General features: G+C 49.1%; 5 protein-coding genes across 5 annotated transcripts; 4 read left to right on the top strand and 1 right to left on the bottom strand.

Annotated features, from left to right (window-relative positions):
• The first annotated feature begins 1,272 nt into the window (after positions 1–1,272).
• Positions 1,273–2,998, top strand: BU24DRAFT_249007 (uncharacterized protein). Its single transcript, XM_033522354.1, has one exon. The coding sequence runs from the start codon at positions 1,502–1,504 to the stop codon at positions 2,684–2,686; it is 1,185 nt and encodes a 394-aa protein (XP_033382209.1). The 5' UTR covers positions 1,273–1,501; the 3' UTR covers positions 2,687–2,998.
• Positions 2,999–4,947: 1,949 nt separating this feature from the next.
• Positions 4,948–6,013, top strand: BU24DRAFT_494258 (uncharacterized protein; the record flags this gene model as incomplete). Its single annotated transcript, XM_033534032.1, has 2 exons — positions 4,948–5,241; positions 5,292–6,013. 2 exons carry the CDS (start codon positions 4,948–4,950, stop codon positions 5,931–5,933), a joined length of 936 nt encoding a protein of 311 aa, XP_033382208.1. The 3' UTR covers positions 5,934–6,013.
• Positions 5,977–7,087, bottom strand: BU24DRAFT_464595 (uncharacterized protein; the record flags this gene model as incomplete). Its single annotated transcript, XM_033532218.1, has 2 exons — positions 5,977–6,786; positions 6,842–7,087. 2 exons carry the CDS (start codon positions 7,085–7,087, stop codon positions 5,977–5,979), a joined length of 1,056 nt encoding a protein of 351 aa, XP_033382207.1.
• Positions 7,088–7,387: 300 nt separating this feature from the next.
• BU24DRAFT_434762 (CHD5-domain-containing protein) lies at positions 7,388–8,189 on the top strand (the record flags this gene model as incomplete). Its single annotated transcript, XM_033530048.1, has 3 exons — positions 7,388–7,474; positions 7,539–7,725; positions 7,819–8,189. 3 exons carry the CDS (start codon positions 7,388–7,390, stop codon positions 8,187–8,189), a joined length of 645 nt encoding a protein of 214 aa, XP_033382206.1.
• A 4,054-nt stretch (positions 8,190–12,243) lies between these two features.
• BU24DRAFT_434761 (S-adenosyl-L-methionine-dependent methyltransferase) lies at positions 12,244–13,448 on the top strand (the record flags this gene model as incomplete). The annotated part of the gene is made up of 4 exons (XM_033530047.1): positions 12,244–12,259; positions 12,353–13,098; positions 13,166–13,332; positions 13,388–13,448. The coding sequence occupies 4 exons, from the start codon at positions 12,244–12,246 to the stop codon at positions 13,446–13,448; spliced, it is 990 nt and encodes a 329-aa protein (XP_033382205.1).
• Between the last annotated feature and the right edge of the window lie 302 nt (positions 13,449–13,750).

Here is a 13,750-nt window from a genome sequence, read left to right as displayed (position 1 = left end):
AATGTGATGATTAAGGCTGAACCGGAGCTGTCTGTCACTTATTTCAGCTTCCAGAAATTGATGGAAAAAAAGGTATGATAAAAGTCTATGCCAGTTGAGGTAGATAATCAGAAACACATCTGATGCTACTCGGCGCTCAAGACACGATTCTGAAGAAGCCAAAGCAGTAGATGTGAAATGACTGAACCCACAATAGGAATATACAAGAATATCTCACGTAGCATAATTGTGATACAGATGAACAAGATGACACTTGATCATGAGGAACCTAAGGTCTGCGACCCAACAGAAGCCGAGAATGAACGGATGCCATAGGACGTTGTCATTAATAGCATTCGAACTGGTTCTACGATCGAAATAATCCGACAATCTAACACTATCTGCATGGCTAACCAGGAATCCGCCATCCAGTTGTCGTCTTGGTGATATATGTCTTCTTGAAGATGCTACGGAGTCCATGCAACAATTGTACAATCTCTCGATCCAGAAACCAATCGGACTGGGGTCGCTTCCCATACCAGCCATTCATCAAGCAATTCAAACCAGTGGGCAGGGTGCTTAATGAAAAATGGTTCCTATTTAGAGCCGATACTGGTAATCGATTCGGCCCCAGGTTCTCAACCATGCCGACGTACCACACAGCGTTTCCTACCACGACATCGGATCAGGGACTTCGGTAACGGCACCCCACCTTGCAAAGTCTCAACAGCAACAAGAACCGTTGAGGGAGGAAGCAGAATTACGAAGCATTGTACCATGATGAGGCAAAAAAACCCGTCTTGAAAGACCAATTTACGAAATCAAAGCTTATACCTTATACCTACTTGCTTACCGAACGCCTACACCTCTAGCTTGGGTGCCTGCTTGCAGTTCAGACGAGATATCGTGCAGTGCATAAGTAGTAGGTATTCCAATGTACATGCTTATAATAATGTTGTGCAGATAAAAAAGACTTTCCCACTACCAAGTTTGATCCGAAACCCTAAACATCGCATGGTCGTTCCCATCGCATTCGTTCCAAGCGGATTTGGTGTTCTATTTTAGGCAACGAGATGACTACCATGGGCCCACTACCCTTTTTGGGCACCTAGAAAGGTATACATGTACATGTACCAGGGCGGTGCAAAGTATCGATACGACCGCTTCACGGGGACCAAGGTCTTTTAAAACGTTCCCACTGACGTTTACGTGCATCTCTTTTGGCCTCTCGGCTCTTGTTCATTCCACTCGCTCCTCCTCTCCTACAGGTTGCCTTGACCATACACTCGCTTGAATACCACACTCGCTTTCCGTTACTATTGCGATTGCTCTCATCAAGTCTGTATCCATAAAGTTAATCTTTGTTTACTGGGGGAAGACTTTAATAAAGTGAGTGATTCGTTACATCTAATTCCTGACTTTGTTAGGTTTCCCACGTCGACCACACTGCAGCCTTGGTTACTTCGGATCCCAAATCATCTTCACTTAAAATCATCACATCCAAACCGGATTTCCACACAAAATGTCTTGTGCAGGGCTGCACACTGAATGTGCAATATGCTCTTTCAAGACCGAGGCCATCCGTCGTGGATCCTGGAAACCTAAACCTGTTAAGACAAGCGTCATAATTCTTAATTTCAAGATGCCGATCGTATACCACTCCAAAACTTATCACGCCGTCAAGAGTGTTGTGGGTCGCATCTCTGAGGAAGTCGATCTTATGTCGGATCTATCTAGATTCACTGTATGGTCGCCCTGTTCATTCAACCGACGAGCTGCCGTTATCCTCACATCAGAGGGCCATCTCTGGGCGACTCCCCAATCGCCTATCTTCGAGCCTTTATACAAGTATCTTGTCCTCTCACCGGAAATACAGACCATCAGCCTGAACTACCGAGCTGTTAGCCCATTGGTCAGTCTCTCCACCGACAGACAGCTATCCTTCGACTTGATCACTCTGCAGGGCCCGCCTTCAGCCGCAGCAAAGGTCGGGAGATGCTTTGGCTGGGGACCTAAGACTACATCATTGCGTTCCAAGATCAACAAGAGGGACAAGTTGCGATCTAGCATGTCTAGAGAATTGGTCCAAGATTTCAAAGCGTGGGGAGAATGCGTGGCAGGAGATCCTGTCCCGGCATCGTGCCTTGCCACTCCCAGGAGAGACTCATGCAGCTTCGAAAACCCGTCTAAAGAGGACCTGAGCCGTAGCGATGGCTTGCACGTTGTCCGGAGCAATGAGGGAGAAGAATATGAAAGGTCGAACGAAGAGAAGCTTTTCATGTTCTTTCGATGGAACAACAGAATGAAAGCGAACATGTTCAAGGATCACCGAATGCACCGTCAAGTAACCAATGGTAGAATGAGAGAGTACAACCTCTGGAACCACTTCATCATAGAGCCTGTGGTCGACCTTGCGCGTTCGGGTGCGAAAGTCCAGATGTTCGAACTGGAGCTCCGATGCGTTGAGCCCAAGAAGCGGTCGTTCGGTACTGCGGTCAAGGAATGGTACCACGGCGGGCCTTGCAACACACTCGCACACTGGAACCACAGAGTCCGTACTTTGGCTTCTGGTCTAAAGAATCGTACAAAGACCCTTGTGAAGCGGCGGGCTTCTTCAGGCAAGGCCTCAACTACAGGCACGATCACTCCAGTTGAAGCAAATCCACCCACGGCTCCACCAAAGGAAGCACGTCTCTCTAAGGAATGATCGCATGGCAATCCTATTTATTGCTGTTAGCCTCCCACTGACAATGTCTTTCGAAAACACAAACGCAACATTTTTGTCCTTCAGCCCTTCCAGCTAGTCATCAGGGCTCCAGGCGGCAAGTGGGCAGTGCCAGCATCTTCCCGCCTAGATACAGCCCCAGCGTCAACACAACTCATAGCTATACCGAAAACACCAGCATTAACTCATTTCAGCCTCATCATTCGTGCGAAGGTCATGCGCGCGCCGCCCTAAATTTCTCGATCATCACCATCGGATGTAACACAAGCCTCATCAAGCAACGGGAATACGCGTGCACAACCACGGAATGCTATTAACCCACGGAGCTTACTCCGATGTATCCCAGATCAGTCCATTATTACCTCGAGTTTGAGCTTTTGCCTTTCTTGTACGCGCGGATTACGACATCTTCATCGGAAAGGAAAGGGTGGATACATGGACCACGGTGCGCTGCAGGAGGATCTTTGTATTGGCACCTTAAGGAGTTCGAATGGCGTTATGGATATAAGGAATATTGTTTTGGGTCCATGTAGAAGGATGGTAGCACTACTAAACTTTATTAGAATAATGATAATGTCAATTATGAACAAATCGAATTTGTTACTCATAATGCACATACCCAAACTGTCGATTGTGCAACTTCAATCTCTACTGTGCCACAAAGACGAGCATATGACACCTACGAGTAGGCAGAATAGTCATGACAATTTCCAGATAAGGCGCCGTCGGAATCATCACAAGTTACTAGTCATAAAAATCCGGAGGCGAGGCTGTGGAAATGAGAATTTCTGCACAACGCCGAAGAAACTGAGGGCATTATCAGGCTACAACCGCTACGGCGTAGTACGGCACTGCAAAGCCCAGAGGCCGTGCCAGACAAACAAAAAGGAAATGGGCCACACAAGCCGAAGAGCAAACACTCATATCTTAAGTATCAAGGCACCCCTGTGCGTCATAGGGGTGGTTGACTCTTGAGAATGAAGGTGCTCGGAAATAGTTGCCTGTCCTACATACCCTGCCGAACAAGCGACCAGCTCAAACAGGAAAGTTGAAGGACGACAACGATGAAATTCATTGGACTAGAGAACTTCGAAGACTGAATGCACATTTGATGTCCTTGACCGCCTGAAATATGTTTGTTCACAGGGACTTTACAAGGACTTTGTAAAGAATCTGGCGGTGACGATGGGTGGAGGCGACGGACATCGCCTTTCACGACGACGCACTCAGCAGCAATGAGCTTGATTCGGATAGAATGGCATTTGATATCAAGGACGTGATTGGGAAGAAGAATAGTGTCGATACCGAGTTAGTGGAACATGGGAAGGATTTCTCTGCAAGTGCCTTTGCGAATGGAGAAGAGAGAAGGCGATATTCGCTTTGAAGGCTGATGCTCATTGGATCGCAGGAGTCTCCGAAACCTCTAGCATACGTAAACATGGGGATAGATTGAACAACCACTTGGATGAGTAACATGCATTGCACAATAGGGAGAGGCAGGCACCCTTGTAACTGTGGGGGCTGCTTATAATCGTCAGTTCGATCCTGCTCACGGCGATCTTGAAAAAGGTTTTTCCAATAAGATAGCAATCAACGTTAATCTGGTCTCTGATGGATTGTACTACTCTTTCGCGGGAAAGGCGAGCCACGGCCCAGTCCGCCGGCGCATGAGGCCCGTATTGGAGGCAGAGGCTGTGAGATGGATTGGTGGGGAGAGCTTAATGTTTGCATAGAAGGGTTGCGAGGCTCAGCTCTGTGCCACCTGTGGCTTTGATTGGACATGACTTTGCCGAGCCGGGGTAGGCGATGACCCTTATTTGCTCATGAAAGCTGAGTTTATAGCAATGCATTACGATAGCGGCTCGATTTGTCGCATGGCGGCAAAGTACATTTTGTTTGCGGCGAGGTCACGTTGACAACTTGAGAAAGGAGGATGTCACGGCGAGAGCTGGGGCTCAAGGGCGGCTCAGCAGGGTGGTAACGGATTGGTGCAGCTTAAGAGTCAAATGAGTCGGATAAAGCACGGATTTTGGATTTAAGGTAGTTGATATGTTCATGGCTGCTGCGATGTCATAGCTTGTTGCTCATAACTATTGTGACTCGTGAGGGTCACTATAAGATTGAGGATGGCTTTCTCAAACCATCGATTCAAATACACATACAACGACTGTTACAGATTTCCAACATCTACAACATCCATAACATCCATAACAACCAAAGGCTCAAAGATTTCATACCACGAAATGGACCAAATCGAGGAAGCAAGGCCCGAGGAGGCAAGACTTGAGGAAGCCAAAGTTGGAGAAGCCGAAACTGAGGAAGCAAGACTGGAGAAAGCACGACTTGCGGACGTAGCAAACATTGAGGCTTCTCTCGTCCAAGGACGAATTCTGTGGCTTCCACCACAAGAGCAACTCTTCGGGAAAGAAGTGAAGCGGGCTCATGGCAAAGGGCCGATAGACGAAGGCATCTACAACCACCCTGTCGTTGTGGTTTCCCGGCCTAAAGACCAAGACCACATCGTACATTTCCAAATCGTAAGGAGTGACAACTGTCAGAGACTTGATCATTCGACTGACCATTTTAGATCACATCCTTCCAAGGCAAAGATCTCGGCCAGAAGTACGACAAAGATACCGAATACCACTTGAGCCGTCGATCGTGGTATCTTCCCATATACCCATCTCCTGACCATCCGGATATAGACTCCAAGAAGTCAAGGAAGAAATACCCCACCCTAGAACTTGCTCAGGGTGCTGTTCTCCGCGGGAACTCCTACGTCAAAATTCGCTCCATATACAAGATTGATTGGAGGCTTCTGAAACCATACGATGCCGCCAGTGAATGCAATTACCGCTTCAATAGATCCACGGTGACTACATTGCTGGCAAAGACCAAGCTCCTCACAGAGTACACACCTGGAACGCAATATGAAGGACCACGCTCGCGACAGCGAAACAAGAACAAAGCTCGCGAAGTCTCCCCAAATCCAGAAGCAGAGGCATCAGGGACGCATTTGCAATCGCAGCAGGATTTTTGGGTCTCCAAGAAAGAGTCGAGGCGTTGTCATTGTCGGCCTCCCAAGGCCCCTCCAGATATAATGCACAGCAACCGTGAGGGGATGTCACCCGGGCTCGATTTGTGTCGGGTCGTGGGGTGGCTAGGCGGTGGCCAAGGCAGTCCATGTTGTGACATCGGTGTACCATATGTGGCACCAATTCGGTGCTGATATCACGTAGTAGAACAATTCATTTGTTTCAGACTTAGTATGATTATCCTTTTAGTGCGGAGTCATTGGGTAGGTAACTCAGAATCTGCCTGATCCGTTTAGCGAAGAGGTCAGCGTCCACATCATCCTGCTGTTTTTCACACTGCTGCAGAACATCATGGAGTGAAGCAGCATCTTTCTCTATCGATGGCTCGTCTAACGCCGTACGAATGAATATCCACGCAGACTCGTTATCTAACCGCAGCCTCGTAACGATGTGCACGACGTCCGCAAGTAGATTTCCGTTCGACTTGCTGGGAGACATGCGCAAGAGAAAGAGCAGGAATGACCATCCCGAGATGTCACTGGGGTGGGAACAGCACCAGGATTTAGTAGAGTCAACAGTTTCCTTGATGAAAACGGACAAGAAATCCGCCCGTTCCTGCTGTGTTTCGGTAACGGATTCTTGACTACCAACTAAATGCGTAACCAGTGTTCGTGCATATTGCCACGCGTAATAGTTTTTGGGATGTCGCTCCCCCGATTTGTAGACAGCAGAAAGCTCCTTTCTCGAAAAATCCAAGAGCGTCTCCTTATGATCGCCAGGGAGAGACATTGCATTTGAAACCAGATATTGTAGAAGCCATGAGCGGTGATACCATAACGTTGGGGACTTCGACTGACGATGCAATGGTGAAGTGAGGATGCTGTCAAGGAAGTCTATTTCCCGTCTCAGCAGCGCCTTGAGTGATTCATTTGGTACAGTCTTTTCAGTTTCCTGTTGGACTTGGACTATCTGTTTCTTGCGTAAATTGGCTGCGGTGATTTGTTCGGTGTCAAACAACAACATGACTTTAGATGCAGCCAAAGCAATCTATCTTATTCCATAAGCCACAATCTCACCAAGAGTAGATAAAATAGAATCTTACGGTAGAAACACTAGCATCGTCTTTATGTTGAAAAAACAACCTTCTCGCTTCCAAAAAAGCCAATGCAAGGATCTTTTTAGGGATACCCAGACTAAGTCCATCGATCATACAGATACCATCTTCTGGCTGTATTGCCGGAGGAAGCATCTCGATCTCGACTACTTCATCCTCATGCGCAGTGAAGTATTGGTCCAAAATGGTGTACGCTTTGTTGGAGAGGACCGCATGGCGTCCGCTGAGCTCCATCGAGCGTGCACCATGTGTATAAAGACTGAATATCTTCTGGCAGAAGGGAAGATGCAAAATGTTCGTAATAGAATTGTTTTGTTGATTGAATTACGGACCAGCGACGCCATGAAAGAAGGTGCTTGAAGTGGTATGAGTGCACGGGCCACATACATCCTTACACAATAGGTACATCCCACCTGGCCCTAATTCACATATGCGAGAAATGACATAGCGGCCCTCCTGTCCCGCCGTTTCGCCCTCCACGACAGTATCTGGATCCCTTCTACGCAGTTTGTCGTCTGAAGACCATTGCCCAATATGCCGTCACTACTGCTTGTAGTGTTCATACTACAGTTCCTCTTGCACATCATCAACACAGTGGGCGCGACGACCGTCGATGAGCTTGTAAGTACAACGCCTCCCCTAACGGCGAAATGTCACAACGGAGCAGATGCTAATGATATGGTAGCTATGGATCCTTTATAACAAGTTCCCGACGCCGACCTCGAGTTCCGCACGAAAGGCTCAGTCCCTTAAGAAAGAAGTCGTCCGACTGAAGCGCGAATTGGGTGCCGTGTCTGCACAGGACGACTTCGCAAGATGGGCGAAGCTACAGCGTCAACATGATAAAGCTATGGCAGACTTCCAGAAGTCAGGTACGCGACTTAATTCTCACCCTCCTGCTTGTACAGCCATCTGTCATAGGGGAAAGATCTATTGTTGACCGAGCTAACTGTGATGTATTGTAGACAACTCCATCCGCACGCACCGACAAACGTTCACATCCGCCGTCTCCACTCTCCGCTGGCTCGGAACACAGGGCCTTCGATTCGTCCTGCAGTTCTGGTTCTCGAAGTCGCCCATGTTCTGGATACCTCAGGATTGGGTGCCATATTACGTTGAGTGGCTGTTGTCCTTCCCGAGGGCGCCGCTGGGCAGCGTCAGCATTAATATCTGGGGCATTGCATGCGCGAGCATGATCGCATTGGTCGGAGAAGCCCTCACAGCTACGTATGTACTCGCGACGCGGAAGCCTCTTCCGGTCGGAGAGAAGGCTGGACAGCCCATGGCGTTTGAGGCGAAGCCCCAACAGGCACAGGAGCCAAAGAAGGAGCTATGAGATCGACTGGCAAGTCTCGCCCGTGGCAAGTAGCGATCTCACATGAGATCAATATAAAGAACACATATCGCACGCCTGGAAGGCATAGGCATGGTCATATCAAGACACAAGGTCGAAGCATCATTGAAGCAAAATAACAACATAGGTTGGACATGGTGAATATGTCTCCCAACAAATTGACGCAAAGTCGTCCTGGGTTATCCCTCAGACACTGCAACACGAGTGGGATGGACCTTGGCAGGTCACTTGGGCTTGTTCTAGGCACACAGATTGAACTCAGCGACCGTGGAGCTTGAGAGATCACCGAGTCTTCGATAGGGCCAGATTTCTACAGGATGGGGTAGGGGGATAGCATCGAGTAGTCTACTAATTCTACTGTTGCTTTGCTCTTCAGGGCGACAGAAGGCTGCTCGAGAAGTGGACTGTAGCTGTTGTTGACCAAGATATTTAATCAACCCAGGCAGTCAAATTGAGAACATTCTGCTGAAATCTCTGACAAAACGAGCTCAGCGTTCGCACCTGTCGTCATCGTCGTGATGTTTTTGTTGTTTATTTGTTGTGATGAAGAAGAAGAGGAAGAGTTAAAGCTCAAAAGAAAACAAATCTGCGAAGAAAATCCATATTGGCCTCGGTCTATAGTTCTTCCGTCTCCCGGCTTCGGACAACATCGTAACGCACGTGATGCGCTGGTACACCCGACCTTTGCATTTTGTACAACAGTCTTCGAACACCATATTTCTTTATTCCAGAAATATTAAATCTACTTAACATCATACTATGCATGCTCCCCAATCCAGATAGACTTCTGCAATGTCGATCAAACCATCGGGACCGTGACATCAAAGTCTTGGGGCAAAGTCGATGTGAGACAATCAATAAGAGATCCTGATGTAAGAATATGGATTGATCTTACTGGGGTTCATCTAAGATGTAACCTACGCGTGATACGATATGACGCGGCGTGCAGAGCGAGGTCCTCGGTAAGATGTACATCAACATGGCACACGTACGTACACAATATACGATGTGTGACGTCTGTCGTCGACGGTTCATGGGAGGGACGGAGGACGACGACTTGGGGCATTGCTTTTGCATGCGTTGTATTACGGAGTACTGAGATCTTGATTTGCATTTATTTCGTACACCCAGATAACTATGTTTACCCTGGTTGGTTTCATTGGTACTCCGTAGCTTTCTAGGCTTTGAGGTCTTACATGGCATCACGCAATTGATATCGCTTCCCTAATCACTTGTAGGTACATACCTAGTATGTGGGCACGCATGCAAACAGATGCGTAAGAGAGAGCCCAAACTATAATTAGGCATGATACGCGATGCGTCGCCCGCCGGGACTGGATATCGAATAGAAGAAAAGTTCCCGCATCCACAATCTATGGTTACCAGGGCGTTGGGGCGAATGAGAGGCTGCAGCAGAAGGCGAGGAATCAGAACACACATTGGTCTGAAAGAGGATATCGGTCAGACACGAGCTGGACGTGATGGCGCATAGCGGGCATGATACCACAGGTCTCTTGCGGGCCGACCACGCGGCAATCCTGGGAATGATGGGACGGGATGGGGTTTGTAGGTAGGGTTCTCTACGGAGTACATGTGCAGTTGTGAGAAACCAGCCGCGTGCGTTAGAGGCGGCAGCCGTGGCTGTAGGGTGTTACTGCAAGTCTCATCAAGTGTGTAGGTGTGCACTGGATGCGCCGGCTCGCTAAGTGGTTCGTACAAGTGAAGGTGGCTAGAGGAGGCCTGAACGTGTGCAACAAGGGGCAGAAGGTGACCAACCCACGATCAGACGATTGCAAACTGTTTACTATTGCTTGTGTCAGTGGCCGCTTGGAAAGTATTGATTTTTGTTGCTTCTAGCTCGTTGCGAAAATCGATAGGGGTGGGTTCTGAACCAACGGCTAGAAGGCTTCTGGAAGGCAGGCAGAGGAGGCGGCTCGTTTGATAAGCTGTCGTGTAATTGAAGATGACGCATGGATGTAAGCTTCGATCTGGGTACATACATACATGTACATATGTATGTCACTACATGTCCAAGGTAAGACCATGCGGACAATGTCCCGGATTCCATGTCATTGTCCATTGTATTATCGTGAAGAGCAAATGTTCCATCAATCACTTGCGAGATACCCATATCATATCGTCGCACAAAGCTGTGATGGAACTGAGGATGGACCATCCATCCATGGTGACCTCGTAAAATATTGGCTTCCAGAAAGCTTTAGCCTTGTATAGGTATGACGGAATGGGTTCGGGACGGCAAGGCTTGTACTTGTACAAGTAATTTCCATCGAAGCGACTTGTAGCGGCTGATGGTTGCGTGTGCGGACTGGGATGGCATGCTCACACAACCACGTGGAACGGAGAGGCCCGCTCGGAGTGTGGGCCGAACATGCTAAAAAGAGTGAAGAGGCGTCAACCCGGGCTGAGATGTTTTACACTTTGGTTGTCTGTGTGGATTGAACCGTAGGATGGTGATGTGTGTATGCATGTAGGTATGTAAAGTAGGTAGGTTGGTTGGTAATGTAGAATATAGACAATGTCTATGGCTTGTAATGCAGCATTGACTACCTCAAATGATATGATTGGAGATTGAGATGTGATGAGAAAACAACGACAGAACGAGTAATGTACCAGGTCAAAAAGGATGTTGTGAACTAATGACAATTACCTTTGATGCCACCACTCCACCAGGTAGTTCACCCTCTGTTCAGTTCGATGGGTATTATTAGTTAGTCCATATACCATGAATACCAGTAGAAGAGCTGTGATTGTTACACCGTTCATAGCACACTTATTCTTAGGAAGAGGAAAATCAGAGGATGAAAAACATACACAGATAGATGGAGTGAGAGGTGGAAAGGGAACATCTCATCTCAGCACAGTTCCTCCTCTCAGAGTCTCATCTGATCTCATCTCATCTCGTTTGCTCCATGAGGACCATGACCCACCGTCCACATTCATGCAACACCCATTCACACCCTCGTTTGTCGCTCGATGCACAGAAACAGTAAACGAACCGTAATGGAAAAAAAACGTTATCCATGTCCACCCAAGTGACCCAGCCCAACCCTCCTCGTATGTACCGTGCCAATGCCAATAATGCCATGCCATGCCTTACCCTACCCTGCTTTGTTCTACCCTGTTATGCCATGCTATGCCCTGCTTTCCCTTGCTCTGGCTCTCTGCCCTGCCGCCTGAGAACCGCCGCCCCTTGTGGGGTTTTCCCCATTATGTACATATTATTGCCAACCATTTTAATTATTACTCCGTCCCATGCTGCAGTGTGGATGTCCAGCAGCACCAGAAATCAAATCACTTGGATCGCTAGCAAGGGCCGGGACGCTGTTCATCTATCAAGCACACCCTCCCCCCTCCTTAGCTACTTGTAGGAACAACAACACACGCAGTCCTTTGAAGAGGTGAACATCCATACATACGATATAGTGCCCATTTGTGCTATTGTGTATTGTGTATGCCGAAACTGTGTGTCTGTTCTTGTGTCCTACATTAGGTAGTCAGGCATTTTCCCGATCTTCTGGGAACCGCTACCCCCATTATTGACCGAATCGAACCGCTCTGCCGCCCAATTTCTACTTCTTTCACTCTGGTTTAACGCGCGCTCTCGATATCTCCAGACACTTTTGGAGACCTGCATACTCCCACTCCCACTACATACCACCTGCCAACCTGCCTGCCTACCTACCTACCTATCTGAACTACCTGACCACCTTGCTCACTTGCACCATATACAGTCCTGTCCTGTGTCCTGCCCCCGTCTTGCCTGCCTGGTCCCTGGCCCCTCGCCCTCCGCGCTTGTTGATCTCCGCGCCCTCGGTAGCTTTTTGCTCCGTACTGGCTGCTGCTCCGCGCCATGTCCGCCTATCCCACATATGACAACGACAGCGCCATTGAGATCGATCCACAGGTACGTTGCGCTCATATATTATCTCTGTAATTGGCTACGACCGAACTGTAAATACTTGGCCACTCCATTCTGGACATAGGACGTTCGCATTCAAGCTCTCGTCCTCGACTAATGCGACAGCTCACAGGTGCTCCACGATGATGGCTCCTCGATAGCAGACTTCGCCGACGAATTGTACGTTCTTCTTCTCCTCCAAACATCATTCGAATCCATAATCCAGCAATACATCTAACACTTTATCCCCCCTCTCCCAGAGTCTCCTTCACAACATCCTGCAACTCCGCGATAACGAAATACCCCTTCGAGAATGGCCGCCGCTACCACGCCTTCAAGTCAGGCTCGTACCCTCTCCCGAACGACGAGCTCGAGCTGGACCGCCTGAACGTCGTGCACCACATGCTCAAGAAAGCTCTCGACGACCGGTTATTCCTCGCGCCCGTCGCGGCCGACACCATCCACCGCGTGCTCGACCTGGGCACGGGCACTGGGATCTGGACCGTCGAGATGGCAGACAAGTACCCGCAGGCGGAGTTCCTGGGCAACGACCTCTCGCCGCTGCAGCCGGCGTGGGTGCCGCCGAACGTGCGCTTCGAGGTCGACGACATCGAGAGCGGGTGGGCGTACAGCGGGCCGTTCGATTACATCTTCTGCAGGGCGTTGGCGTGCGCGGTCGGCGACTGGCCGAAGCTCGTGAGGCAGGCGTACGCGAATGTCAGACCCGGGGGGTGGGCGGAGTTCCAGGACTTTGACATGTCGTTCTACTCCGAGGACGATAGTTACAGCAATGAGAGCGACACGGCGAAGTTTATGCGATTGCTGCGGGAGGCGACGAGGGGTGCGGGCGCTGGGAAGGAAGCGAGCCCCGGTCCGAGGTTGGAGCAATGGGTGAGAGACGCAGGGTTTGAGAATATCGTTCACCAGAAGATTAAACTGCCTCTGGGGCCCTGGCCGAAGGACACAAGACAGGTATGTTTCTCTCCCCTCTCCACAAGGAATCATGTGGAACATAATCTAAGACCACAATGTTCTACAGAAAGAAGTCGGCCTCTTCAACCTATCACAGACATTGGACGGCCTGGAGGCCTTCTCCATGCGTCTCTTCACCTCGGTCCTCAAGTGGGAACCCCTGGAGGTGGAAGTCCTCTGCGCCAAAGTCCGCAAGGAACTGAAGACGAAAGACGCACACAGGATACAAGATTTGTACGTCCCAGGTCACTCCAAAGCCCCCGTGTCTAAAGCTAACCCGTACACAAAGCCACGTCGTATACGGCCGAAGACCAACCCGCGCATCCTCATCAACCTCATCATCACCGTAACTGTCCACCTCAGCATCCGTTATTTTATACCTACCTTACCCACCTTACCAAACCCCTACAATCCCATTGTAATGAGAGAGGGAGGGGAAACACCCCATATCCCTCCCCTCAGGAAGCCGACTTTCTTGTACATCTAAATCTAAACCTAAACGTCGACTTTTGAACCCCCGGCCCCGCGTGATAATCGTTACAATGGTGCACGCGGGCGAGGAGGGCTCGAAAGTATACGCTTCTTTTTTCTGGGAAAGATCGCCCTGTCGAAAGACATATCGTCTTATTTATATATCTATCTATATCTTTTA

This window comes from Aaosphaeria arxii (genome assembly GCF_010015735.1).
Source record: "Aaosphaeria arxii CBS 175.79 unplaced genomic scaffold BU24scaffold_6, whole genome shotgun sequence".
NCBI lineage: Eukaryota > Fungi > Ascomycota > Dothideomycetes > Pleosporales > Aaosphaeria > Aaosphaeria arxii.
Note: the sequence above shows the minus strand (reverse complement) of the source record. Positions and strands in the feature narration are given on the sequence as shown.

Bases quoted from the DNA above. Each gene is read 5' to 3' on its own strand.
- BU24DRAFT_249007 (XM_033522354.1), top strand. From the start codon at position 1,502: ATGTCTTGTGCAGGGCTGCACACTGAATGTGCAATATGCTCTTTCAAG.